At 37.7% G+C, this 13839-nt stretch overlaps 1 protein-coding gene across 3 annotated transcripts in view; it reads right to left on the bottom strand.

The window, feature by feature from the left end:
• The window catches only part of THRB (thyroid hormone receptor beta), a gene marked incomplete at both ends in the record, with an annotated part of 85695 nt that overhangs the window by 19106 nt on the left and 52750 nt on the right, over window positions 1-13839 (bottom strand). For all 3 annotated transcript variants that reach the window (XM_084247415.1, XM_084247416.1, XM_084247414.1), the window contains one exon: window positions 4918-5018. In XM_084247415.1, the coding sequence (XP_084103541.1) occupies window positions 4918-5018 (101 nt within the window). The remainder of the gene's footprint in view (window positions 1-4917; window positions 5019-13839) is intronic.

The following is a 13839-nucleotide window of genomic DNA, read 5'->3' as shown; positions in this document are numbered from 1 at the left end:
ATTCTTAGTTTTGACTCTTGAGAGATCCATGACCAGCTCAGATAACCCATCAAGCAGCAGTACCTGGGGAGTAGAAAATTTCAGGTCCTCTATCAAATTTTTCCCAGAACTCATTGCATTGGGGTTTTTCCATTCATAGCAATTATTTTCTCCAGCATCCATACATGTACCCTAATGTTCAATATGTTCCTTCTTAAGGCATGGGAGTGTGCTGTCATACAGGTTTCTGAGGGTGGCACTGAGTTCCAGGACCTCTGGGGACAGGATACTCAAGTTTTGGCCACTGTGCTTCTGAGCTGTAGGAATCACTAATGGCAGAGTACTCAGTTTGAGGGGTGGGGGCAAAGTGCTGTGGAAGCAATGCATATTCTTTATATCTTCTGTAACCTGACTGAGTAGGGACTCTAATGCCTACTCAGACAGGTGAGATCACTTGTCCAAAATCACACAGTAAATACATGCTAGAACTCAGCCTGGAACCCAGGAGCTGGACTCCAAATTTTGTTTACTTAACAGCGTATGTGATATAAACTGAAGCCAATTCAATCCCATCCCATCCAGTAATAAACTGTATTATTTATGTCTTATTTGAATGAATAGATTATAAATATTCCCTCTCACCCACTACTCAAAAAAAAATCCTTCCTTTTATCTTTTTTTTTGTAAAGTAACAAGGCAAAAGAAATTTTGAATGATGGTCTTTACTAAACCTTCAAGGGTATCTCTAACTCTGTGAGATAAATGGTGGGGCTGAAGTACCAGCTGACCTAAATTTTAATTATCCTGTTTAGTTCTCTTTGACTTTGATATTCCTCACTTAGACAAAAGAGTTCTTTATAAATAAAAGTTCAAAAAAGTAGGATTTTACACTGGGCAAAGCGGAAAATGGAAAAATGGCAGCAGTCGCTGAAAAGAATGGATTTGATTTTGAGGCATGTGTGCAAATCTCTTAATGGTTCCATTTTTCAAGTTCTAACAGAAAAACTGTCAGATTTTATTTGGGTTTTGCATCCTTGAAAACTTGAGTCCATTAGTTTGAATGATGTTGATAGACTGTTGAAGATTCATTAACTCACACGTGGAACAGGTATTTGAGATGTTAGATCCAGCTTCCCTGGGTTTTCTTCAAGGTTGGCAAACCCTGTCAGAGCATGAATGTCAGGGCATACCTCAGGAGTGAGGAACGAGCTCTGGGTAACCTTAGCCAGTGCACCCTGCAGGGTTATCCCCTCTTGGCGGGCAGAAGTCACCTGGAGATGGCCCCGTAAGACGACATACGTCACAGGCAGGGGGCAAAGTTTTCCTGGAGGTGGAAACACCATAGTCCAGGGTATCCAGTGAGAACACTGATTGCTGCTAAATGATTGGGAAATCGCTACTGTATCTGAGGTTGGGGTACCCTTTCCTCACCCTAACTTTGAATTATATTCTTGGGGGCGGGAGCCCACTGAAGGGTCAGACAACCCTAGGGAGAGAATGAGGTGTGACTGACCTTTCATTTCTCCCAAAGGGTTACTCCGAAATTTTAAGTAGAATGAATAATATATACTTCATTATTTTGAAAAAAAGAGTTGAGTTGCCCTCTTTGCCATGACTAATCTGCTGACTTTTCTTGGGCACATCATGTACCAACTCCCTTGTGAGAGATTGGGCTATCCTAAGCTCTGATGAAAACATATTGTGACACATGATCAGGGCCCATTGTGTTTGAATCAATGCAAAGATGCTAAGTTCTTTCATTTTAAAAAGTGAGAATTTTACACATAAGCCAACTAGTGGTTACCAGAAGGGAAGGGGGAGAGGAAGGAGTTGGGTAAGTCAGGTAAAAGGGGACAGTTGTTTGGTGAAGTACAGAATTGGCCTTTTATAGTCACTTAATGTAGTATATGTAGATGTTAATTTTCTTTATTGAAGTACCATTGGTTTACATCCTGTTTAGTGTCTTGGACTCTCAGGTGTAGGGATCATAGTGCACCCACCACCCAAGCACCCAGAGTCACCAGAGTCTATTGCGCTCTCTCCTCACCTCTGGAGGCCTTAGTTTTATGATGCTGCACACCTGAAACTTAGATCTTATAATGCAATGTTATTTAAGTTACAAAAAAAGTGACAAAAACTGCCTTCGGGAAGTGAACCTGGAGAGAAAATATTTAACACAGTCTATTTATTAAAAATATTTTTAGCAGTGAACTGACAAAATAGATGTACTGGGGACTGAATAAGGACATATATATCCCTAATGATCTGCTGGTGAGTGGTGGTCTTGCTTTTATAAATCAACGCCAGACATGTTTCTCTACATTTTTTTTTAAAGATTTATTTATTTAAGCATACAAGAGCTGGGGTACAGGCCAGAGATGCAGGGGGGTGAGAGGATTCACCAGAGTCAGAGTAGGGAACAGAACAGGCAGACTGACTGAAATACACTGCTGAGGGGAGCAGTGGGCGAGACAAGAGAGGTCTGCTTCGCCATGTGGGTTGCTCCCTGGTCGGCTGGGGATCGAACTTGTGCTGCAGAGGCTGAGGATTGCTTCATAGTGCGGTGCTTAACCCCTTGCGCCACCAGGGAGGCCCTTCTCTGCATTTTTATATCTGTATCTATTTCTTAATGTTTAAGAGGATGCATTATTCAGTGTGACAAGAGTTAAGTCACCCTCCTATTATAATATTTGGGTAACTGTTAAAAAGCTTTGGGTCTTTCTTTAAAAATGGTTTATTGTGTAGAGGTATTCTTTCTACAAAAGGAAAAAATGAGCGTATCACAACAGAGGAGACATCTCCAAAAGATTTCCACTGTCTTCAGGGAAAAATGAGCAAGACAATTCTCCCTCTTTATATTACATATATGGGGTAGAAATATTTTTAAAAAGTGGTTTGAATAAATAGTATGGAAAGGACAATCCTTTTCCTCTCTGGCCACTGTAAAAAACTGTGTTTTATTGGAGAAACTCTTTTACCTTATTCCACGTTGCTCTGTCCTTACATTAAATGATCTACATAGCCACCCTGGGAAGGCTTCTTTTTGATTTTATGATTGTATCCATCCTAGAAATAGGGTTCTGAGCTGAGATGCAAGTGCAAAGATGCAGGCTAAGGAATCTAACTTGATGCTACATAATTTCTTTCTTTAAGTAAACCTCATGTGAATCAGGTTCAAAATGCCCTGTGATCTTGGGGGAAAGAGGCTAGTGGAATTTTTGATCATCTTGAAAACATACATGAGGCAGGGACATGGGTTAGCAGGCTTGATACTCCCTTTGTTTAAATTGATAACTAATAAGCATTTAAGTCCTCTATAAGCCACATTCAGTCTTGAGAGTCATTTTGGGGAGTTAAGTATTAAATGGAATTTTCATTAGAGTCTCTCTCAGAATTCAGAATTTTTCCATTAGGAATGGATTTGAAACAATCTCAGTGCTGCATAATCAGATAGGTGAAGCTTTATGGATTGGGGCTAATTTAGGGGGAAAAAAAGACCAGTTTGAATGACTGGGCTTTGGGAATGAGAGAACATATCAAAATAATGCAGGTTTATCTCTTTCAAGCCAATACAACTGTGCTTTCAGTCTGCAAGTTTCCCAATTAATAAATAGCAGTACTTATTTGTAATTGGTTCTACTGAACTTCTTAAGACATTATTTTCATGGATATAATGGCAACCATTAGCCTAATCTTTCTTTTTTTTCTCCTCTCTACAACCCCCACCATCCCCAATCTTTACTAAAAGTGTCCAAATTCCAGATCAGAGGGGTCTGGGTGAATCAGAACACATAAAATCACATTCCCCAAAACTGGCAGATTTAGGCTTTTGGAATGATCTCTTTCTAAGGGGTGTATCATCTCAGCACTTAGCAGACTTCATGCACAAAAGTAGGCTATTTGCATGGAAAGTCTCCCACCAGGGAAAAGCATCACCTTAATTTGAAATCAAACTAACATGTTGAGTTTTGGGGTTTAGGGTCAAGGGTTAGGAAGAAAGGAGGAGGTGAAATAAGCGGAGGAGAGGAGGGAAGGTTGAATTGTTTTATAGATTTTAATACAATTTTTGTTTTTGTTTTAGAGTTTACATTCCATGATATTTAGTTTTAATATAAAAGATAAAGCATTTAAGGAGAAATATTTTTTTCATAAGAAAAACCTTAAAACATTTTCTGACAAAATACTAGCTGAACACCAGCTACAACACTGGGTTAAATTTTATTTAGCTTTACAGTACACTTTACACTTTACTTTCTGGGTTAGGTTGCTGAAACAAAAGATATTTGCCAAGTAACTCATTTTAATTATGATGATGAAGATTATAAGTAGGCAAATTTAGGCTCACTGAACTGACTGTTGATCATGGATGTATCCTTGACAAATATCTACTGAGGATGGGTTTGTAGAGCATAGAATTAGCTAATGGATCATCAGGATTTACCTACTGACTGTAGGCTGTGCAGAAAGCCAATGTGGATAAATCCAGAACATAATTGAATCTAAGTAGTCCCAAAGATATTCCCTTAAAAGCAAGAGCATTAATCTGATTAATAGTGGCAATCGGCCCATGGTGGAGTGAACTATCTCCTCAAACACTGGAGACAAAAATAGGAGAAATGGCTATTTCTGGACATAAATTACCCAACCATTTCAAAACTCAAAATGAGAATTTTATTAATTTCTCTTTATTTTATCAATTATCTCCCAGTTTAAAAAAAGAGACGCCACACTCACCAAACTTCATTAAGCTATCTTTTGGTTTGGGAAAAAATGAATTCAGTTTTGAACACCTCAAAAATGAATAGGCCAGTCAGACATCTGGATGACCATAGGCCATGGGTGTGAGGATTTGGTTCTATTTGAAATTTAATTTGGGGGGAATCCTGAGGCAGGTGGGGGAGGGTTGATCACTGAGCTCACTGAGCCCAGGACAATTACCTTGCAGCCTTCACACGTGATGCAGCGGTAGTGATACCCTGTGGCTTTGTCACCACACACTACACATAGCTCGTCCTTGTCTAAGTAACTGGGGATGTACCCTGTGAAGGAGGAGAAAAGAGTAATGTGAGAACACAACATCTTGTTAATGTGAAAGACACCAAATCGGGAGGAAAGGAAGTGAAGTGGGTGAAGAAGACTGAATTGTTTAATAAATGTTAATACCATTTTTGCGTTAGGGTTTGCATGTTGTAATAACTTAGTTTTAAATATAAAAGGTAAATAGGATATTTCACAAGAAAAAATTACATAGGTCTCTCTCTGATCCTGTGTATCTTGTACTTACTAATATTTAACTCACACTCACGGGGTCAACATAAGGTCCAAGATTTCAGAATGCCTTAGAAATATGTGTGTTCTGCCCAAAGACAGGTGAGTGGAGAATGACGTAGTATCCATGACAGTGAAATACCACTCAGGTATAAGACAAGATGAAATCTTGCCATTTGTGTTACTATGGATGGAACCGGGGGGGATCATGTTAAACAAAGTAAGTCATAAGGAGAAAGACAAATAATGATGAGTACACTCATTTGTGGAATATAGAAAAACAATATAAAAAGCAATAGACAAAGCTAAACCAAAACAAACCCTAGAAATCTGACTGCAGAATTGAGGCTACTAGAGGTAAGTGGGGAGGAGGCCCAGTGAGTTATGGTGGAGGGTTAGTGGGGGTTTTGATGGTGGGAGTGGTGTGCTGCATGCACCTGAAAACGTGTGAACCTGTTCCCCTAAATCATCTACAGTGTTGTAAACCAACGTTACCTCAATAAAGAATGGTAAAATTGAAAACAAATAGATAAAACACTTTTTTCAGAGAGAGGAAAAAAAAAAGAAATAGGTGTGATCACACTTGCTGTGCAGGTAGAAACAGATCAAAGGCTGTTGGACCCAATGACTCATCGGGAGGCCAAGATTTGGGACCCCTGAGGGATCTGAATTTTGACACCACAAACTCTTTCACAAGGCCATTTCATAACTTTTCCTAGAAGTCTTGATCCATTTTGGAATGATCATGCAATACATCTTTGAAAAGATACCATGCGGTACATTTAGGAAACTGTAGCTGGAAAGGTCACTGGGAGATCATCAAGTATTTTTGAGGTGAAAAACATATTTTTAGAGAATTGGTTCCCCCTATGGTCACAGTAGAAATTAATAGCAGAGACTAAGATCCAAATATCTAGTCCTCCAGTATATGTCATAAAACAGGCAATTAATTTTAAGTAGCATGAATAAGGACATCTAATGAGATTTGGCAAACTTGGGATACTAGAATATACAACCCAGTAGGGCTATTTAGTGTAAAATAATAGAAATTTTCTTTAGTAAGAAGAAAAGGAAATACAATCATAACTGCCTTTATTCATGTACCTGTAGCTCATTAGTTTAAATTCCTTGACTCAAAAAGCTGGTTTACAAACAAAAACAGAAGCAGTCTACTTCCCAAGTCTCTTTGCCTCTATGCCTTCACTTACAATGGGTACACCCCAGAAGCTGATTCAGAAGGACAAACTCAGCTTCATATGTATCAACTGCTCACAATAGAAGCAGATAGTTTTAGATTAGACCAAGCAATCAAAACATAGCTCGATTTGTTGGGTTGTGAAGAAGGAAAGGTCTGAGAAAACAAAATCACTATTTTTACTGATCATGGGCCCTTATGAAAATTTCTTTTTGCTGTTCTTATAATTTTTTTATTTTATTTTTAAAACATCCTTATTTATTTTTTTCACAATTTAGGATTTCTTCCCTTAGGTGCAGTCACCTTATGAAACTTTTTTACTCAGTAAACTTCTACTGTTTCAATAAAGATTAGCCAGGTTGAAATGACAGACGACACTGTATGTTTTACCATGACATTTTCGAGGATCTTTTATTAAACTAGGTCACTGAGGGCTTGCTATTCAGAAAAAGCCATAAAGAAACAGAAGAAAATGAATCAAATTTCTTAGAAATGACTTTGCTCAGACTTTATTTTAGAAAAATGTCCCTTCTTGGGAAGTAGATAAATCACTTCAAAGTGAGATTTGGTAATGTACAGGATTATCTTTTTAAATATCACAGCTTTTCTTGGTTGACTTTTACATCATGCAAACCATGAATCATCTGTTGAGTTCACTTCAAAGGTTTCAAATTTCTCATGAGACATTTAAAAAAAGAGAATCTGGGAAGGATCTGAGGGGAAAAAAAGGGGATTAGAATGATTTGTTTGTTCAATCACTCATCTACTTGTGAATTTAGAAAACATTTATTTAGCATCTACTATGTTCTGAGAACTATGTCTGGTGCCTAGAATATAAAAACAAATAAGACATGATCTCTCCCTTTGGGAAGCATATGTGTGAGCAACTGAGTTCTGTATTTCCAGTCCTGGTCACTTCTCAGTGAAAAAAAAATGGTGAAAATGAAGGAAAGAACATGAAAAGATGCTCAACATCACTATAAGGAAATACAGACCAAGTCCACAATGATGTATCTTACATCCTCTAGGAGAGTAATACATGTAAGTGATGACATACAGAAATTAGAATCCTTATATTAGTATTATGAAGGTAAAATGTTCTTTGGAAACAGTTTGGTAGTTACTCAACAGGTTAAACATGAATTTACTTATGACCCAGAAACTTCACTCTTAGGAAGATACCCAAGAGAGTTGACCATACAACTCTCCATATGTCCATACAAAAACTTGTACTGGAATATTCAAAACAGCATTACTCATGATATTTGAAAGGTGGAAAGAACTGAGATGCCCATCAGATGATGAATGAGTAAACAAAATATGACATACCTATACAATGGAATTTTATTCATCAACATAGATGAATCTTGAAAACATTATGCTAAATGAAAGAAGCAAGACATGAAAGGCCCTATGGTACATTATTCTGTTTATATGAAATGTCCAGAGTAAGCAAGTTCATAGAGACAGAAAGTAGAGTAGTGGCTTTAAGTCCTGGGAGCTGGGAGGGGAAGAATGTGGAGTGGCTGCTAAAAGGGTACAGAGTTTCTTTTCAGAGTAATAAAAATGTTTTTGAATTATGTAGTGTTGATGATTATAACTATGTGAAAATACTAAAAACCACTGAATGAAAAACTATTGCATGGACATTTTTGATGCACTTTAAATGTGTGGATTTTATGGGATATGAAATATATCTCAATATAGCTGTAATTAAAAAAAAAACAAAGAAATGAAGGAAATAAGATGACAGTTCTATTTCAGCAAACATTTGTATAGGAATACCATGTACTGGCAATGTTCTAAGGATTTAAAGGTGACTGCATTTTCATTCTTGGAGAAGCTTTCAGAGTAACAGGGAGAATAGACAGTGGCAGATCATCTACCTATGATGTGATAGGCACTGGGATAAGTCTATGTCCAGTAGAAACTCTAAGAAACCTTCCTGGTCACCTCCAACTCCATACATCCTTAGGCTTCCCTAAGGGTAGCCCTTTATTATATTATATGCATTATAACTACCAGTGAACTTTTCCCTAAGTTCATTATCTCTGGTTCACCTTAGATTTGTGTAGTTAAGGTAGAGGGAAGGATCATATGACCCATGTGGAAACCCCAGTGTTTAGCACCTGATTCCTCTGAAAGATGACATCACAGTTTTTCAAGATTGCTGCTGTAGGTCAATGGTAAAAACATAAGGGTATAGGGTTTATCTGGACTCCATGGATGAGCTTGAAGGCTGGAGGTATGCCTGAGAAAGGTTAAAGACCTCTACTAAGGTTTCTGAAAGAGGTGATAATACAGATACAGGGATCCAATCCTTTGGCCCAGTAAAAACTCAGTTAGAAAGTTCAAATATTGATAAAGAAACCAAGATTTCACTCATCTTGGGGAGACCAAGTCATCCAAATTCAAGTTCATCTAAGGCCTAGTGATATTAGGAAATGTATGATCATGAATCAACTAGATTTGGTCCTACTTTCTTGGACTGTACCCTAATCACTAGGTTTAATTAGGTGAGACAGGGCCAAGGAGAACGTAAAGAAAATGCCATTTTCCCACAATATTGAAATGAAAAAAATCACTAGATCTAAGCCAGTCTGAATAAGATGCCATCACCAAGAGTGGAGGCTTAGCGTATATTTAATACAACTTGCTCATCTTTCAACACTAGGTTATGTTGCCATTACAGTCAAAAGAGTCTTTGCTTGTTGGTTAGGTATCTACTTTACACAACCATAGACCCCAAATGCCAAGATTTTATACCATTATCTGCTAAGTAACTTATGGTGATGTGGCTCCAATTTAATAAGAAATACTAATTAAACCTACAGGAAAATTCATTACATATTGATTCATCCATACACAGTTTTAGGGACTCCATCCATGAGAAGAAATAACATAAATCCCCAAAGGGCTCTGTGTCCAAAGAACTAATTAGCAAATTGTATAGAAGATCATAATAAAAATGGCCAGAAAAACTCTGGACTTAAATCAGCATTGACCAAAGGACTTCTGTGGTCACAAAACAATGTGTATTAGTTCCTTACAAAGTACAGACTTTTAAAGTAAATAGTCATACAAGTCATGCAGTTCATTGTAAAGCAAATCAAAACATTATACAGTTGCAAAAAACAAAATTACTTACCAACCTCCACCCACAGAGATGACAAATGTGGAATCTGGGTGTTTCTTCATCTTAGGTTGGTATGAGTGTGACTGTATATGCACCAAAACACATTCTTAATAAATACAAAGTAAGTAAATAAAAGGAAGTAGTCCTTTTTATTAAAACAAACATCTTCCTGGTGAACTCAGGTAGAATAGACATATTGATGTTTCAAGAAGGTTGTGACTTGACCTCTTATACCCAAAGTTATGTATGGTTGATCAGAGTAAAGACTTCCAAGTTCTTGGTATTAATTACAAGTAGCAGAGATAAGGCAGAAAGAGGTGATAATACAGATATTACAGGCCATTTCCTTCTAATTTCACATCTGGGAACCAACTGTAATACAGTGGGACACTGTGTGGCTTGTGGGTCTGAGAACATTAAATAGAACTGAGAAAATAAGTTGCCTCGCCATCTCTTGCCCTCCCTTGCCATGACCTGCCTGGTATATCTTTTGACTTTGGCTGTGGCACTTTGAAGATTTCCAATTTCCCTGTAGCTCAACAAAATTTATGTAGATGGTTGTTCTGTTTGACCTTCTGTGAACCCTGGAAACCAAAGATAATTCAAACTGTGAGTGGGAGGGGCTTCTTTTTTTCTGATTTATAATCTGATGCATGATTTGCTTTGTTCTCTTATTCCCCTAGATTATTTTCTTGGTGAGTAGTTGAATAGGTGATTAAATATGTCTTCAGTTAAATCATCAAAACCTCTACAGAAACATCTAGTTAAGGTTGGTGGTAGTTACTTACATGATCATACTAGTATACCCCACCCAACTCTTTCTTTTCTCAAAAATATTAACTCAGAATGATCTTATTTTCCGAAAGAGTCACAACAGGCAATGAGACATCAGTCATTATGCTTAAGCCCTCTATCCATCATTAAATAACTTCCATCAAGGAATAACACCTCACATGTAATGAAAGGTAGGTGGGGATTTTCTTAAGGTTTCTCCATGTATCTGACGACATTACATTAAGTAATTCTCCTAGGGAACATAACCATTTCTTGCTCTCTCCCTGTCTCCATCTAATCTTTTTCATGCTCATGAGTCATATGCTGACCAATATGGCCAGAGAAGGCAAATGTACACAAAATTGACTTAATAAGAAATATTAATAAAACCTACTTTTTTTTTTGTAGAAACAGGTATGAGTGACACCATCTTGAAAGCCACAACTGCTCATCTGAGAGCTACAATATAAGCTGTCCTATGTGATTGTCGAAGAAGCACAGTTAAAAACACTCCAGAAAACAATGAGGACCTGTGATGCTGTGTCAGTTCAAGGATGATCTATTTCTCCTAGCTCTTATTTTTTGATGCATTATTTTTTAAACTAATATATTATGCTGGCACATTACCAAGCATATTTTTATAAAAGCAAATTCCATCTGTTTGTTCAACAAAGGACTTGGAGAAATTTTCAATGGACACTTAGCAATGTGTGATTAATCACTAGGTATTCACCTGCATATAAAATAAGTTGATATGGCAAAATATTACTAACATTTAAAAACTGTTTTAGGAAAAAACTTTTTAAACATTTAATTGACATACCATACAATTCCATGGCTTTTAATATATTCACAGAATTATGATAGTTCTAGAACATTTTCATCATTCCCCAAAGAAATCCTGTACCTTTAGACCTCATCCTTCGTTCCTCCAACCTCCTCAACCCCTTCCACTCTAAGTAACCATTCATCTACTTTCTGTTTCTACAGACTTGCCTATTCTGAATATTTTATATAAGTGGAGTCTTTTGTGACTGACTCTTCAATTTGCATACTGTTTAAAAGGTTTATCTACGATGTAGCTAATATTCATTTAAAAAATAGATTCTCAGAGAGACTCACTATGTAGAAGGGAGGGGAAAGTTGGGTATCTGTGCTAGAAATAACACAACAGGCAGTAAATTTGGCATCTTAATTATCATAGAAATGAAGACTTTCCTGTACATGGGCAAAATCAGAGGGCTCACTAGTTTAATTCTCTGGAATGAATTAAAACAGTGTCTCAGGTCCTAGGAGAAACTCTAGCTTCCTTTGTCACCTTGAGGAATAAGATATAAGTTGGCTAAATCTGACAATAAATCTGAAGTACAAGGTGCTGCTGAGGAAGGCAGATGTGGCAGGAGGACAGAGAAGCTAAGTTTAGAGAACTTTTCTGATCTGCTTAATCTGACCATCTGTCTAGACCCCTTGGCTAGCAGAATCTGTCCTGGCATTTTAGAGGAGCAGTACATTTAACTGGCCATGGGGACTAGATTGGGCAGATCAGAAAGGTGAAGATTTCTAGTTGCTGATTCATCTTGAGAAATGGTCAACTTAGAAACAGCAAAGAAACCTGATTGTTTTGGGCCAGCAGATCAGATGAAATTTTATTTTAGCATCACAAGGAAGCTAAGTTGTTAGGATACTTAGTTATTCTGAGTGCCTAAAGCAGAAGGCTTTGAAGGAGAAGAGAGGTGAGCATGGAGAGAAGATAGAAAAATGTGGCTGGAGGTGTCTGTAGATAAGGAAAGGGGATAGGGTGGGGTCACCACTGGGAAGTATCCAGAACTGGGGAAATTCTCTAAGGCACAGAGGAAGCTCAGATGAGGTTGGTCCCAAGAACAGCAAATGGAAGTTAAGCAGTTGTGAAGATCTGGGGAAGGAAGAATACAGATATCAAATGGGCACTAGAGGTGATCCACTACCAAGTAGGTTTCACAAGAAGATGGGGTCATAAAAGCTGGGCCAGAGTCAGGTAGATTGGAAAGCAACTGGACCTCAGGCTGAATGCACCTGAATGCTGGGAGCTGAGGAAAAAGTTTTGAGTTGGTGGGAGTGTATTCATAGAGGAGTGGGAGATGGTCAATAAGATCTCCATGTGCAGGGAATAACAGTGCCAACATTCCATCTCCAGTCTGGTAGGCATCTGGGCTTCAGTTGCACATAATTCTTGGATCTCCCAGCATTAATTTTCATCATGAGGAACGGGTAGTGAATGATTTAGGATGAAGTTAGGGCAGCCAATGATATCTCTGAACAACAGGCCTTTGATAAGGCTGATAGCTAATTCTCAGGAACGTAAGACAGAAGAGTCAGCCCTTGCTTTTGTCTGCACTTGGACTTGGTTGGCAAATTACTACTGTTCACACTTTGCTTCCATTTCTGGGTGCTGAGAGACATTTTCATTTAACCTTTTGAATAGTAAATGTGTTCTATATTTTTAAAAACAATTCTTTTGTTCTGTAGAGTGGTATTACCTCTTAGTATATGTGCAGCAGTGCTTAATTTGAAATTCTAATCTTACATCATCCTTACAATTGCATAAGCACTGGAGAAAGACCTGCAACTGCATTAACCATTTAAGTATTACATTTTAAAGACATGAGGCAACACTTATTTCCTTACATAGATAGACGATACATGTGATTAAATTAAACAAATTCAATTCTGAGAAGAATGGTAGTGGTAGGCGATAGAGAGAGGTGGGGGAAAAGAAAAAGGGGGTGGGGGAGGTTGTGGGCAGAGATACAGAGAGGGAGAAGAGGGGATGCAATGAGGAGGAAAAAGATGAAAAACCAAATTGAAATAGTACACGATCATCTCATACTCACATTCATGGTTGGGAGTGATTATGCATTGAGACTCTTACATGCTCTTTTTTGTTTTCCTTTCCTGCCTGCCTTTCATTAGATTGAGTGTGAATTTAGAGTTTAAAGGTACCTTGTTCTCATGTCACATTTTTTTTTCTGGGGTAGACTTTGGAACCTTCTATCCCAATGCTTCTCTACAGCACAGCCTTCTCTAACTTTAAAAGAGGCCAAGAGAATTCTAATTAGAGATAGTGTTTCTTTGGAGCTTAACTCTTCCTTTTAATTCTAACTCTTGATGTGGGTCACTTCAAACATTTTCCACCCAAACATTTAACTTCCAGTTCTAATGTCAACACAATTATTTACCTGATGTCAAGAGGGCTATAGAACATGAAAAAAGACTTAGATTCCTGTCTCTGAGATGGAGGGACAGTGAAAGTAGTTTTAGAAAGGGCAATCCTATGTGGAGTTTCTGCTTCGATTATTAATTTTTCTTTCTACAATCCAAAAAAATATGGCTGGGGAACAAGAACATGTGCAATCAAAAACAAAACTGAACTGGACAAACACACCCCATCTCCTTGATTTGGCACAGAAATAGGAAATTCTGATGTCCTTGGACATGCTATCCTATTCTG

Source organism: Talpa europaea (genome assembly GCF_964194135.1).
Source record: "Talpa europaea genome assembly, chromosome: 11".
Classification (NCBI taxonomy): domain Eukaryota; kingdom Metazoa; phylum Chordata; class Mammalia; order Eulipotyphla; family Talpidae; genus Talpa; species Talpa europaea.
Note: the sequence above shows the minus strand (reverse complement) of the source record. Positions and strands in the feature narration are given on the sequence as shown.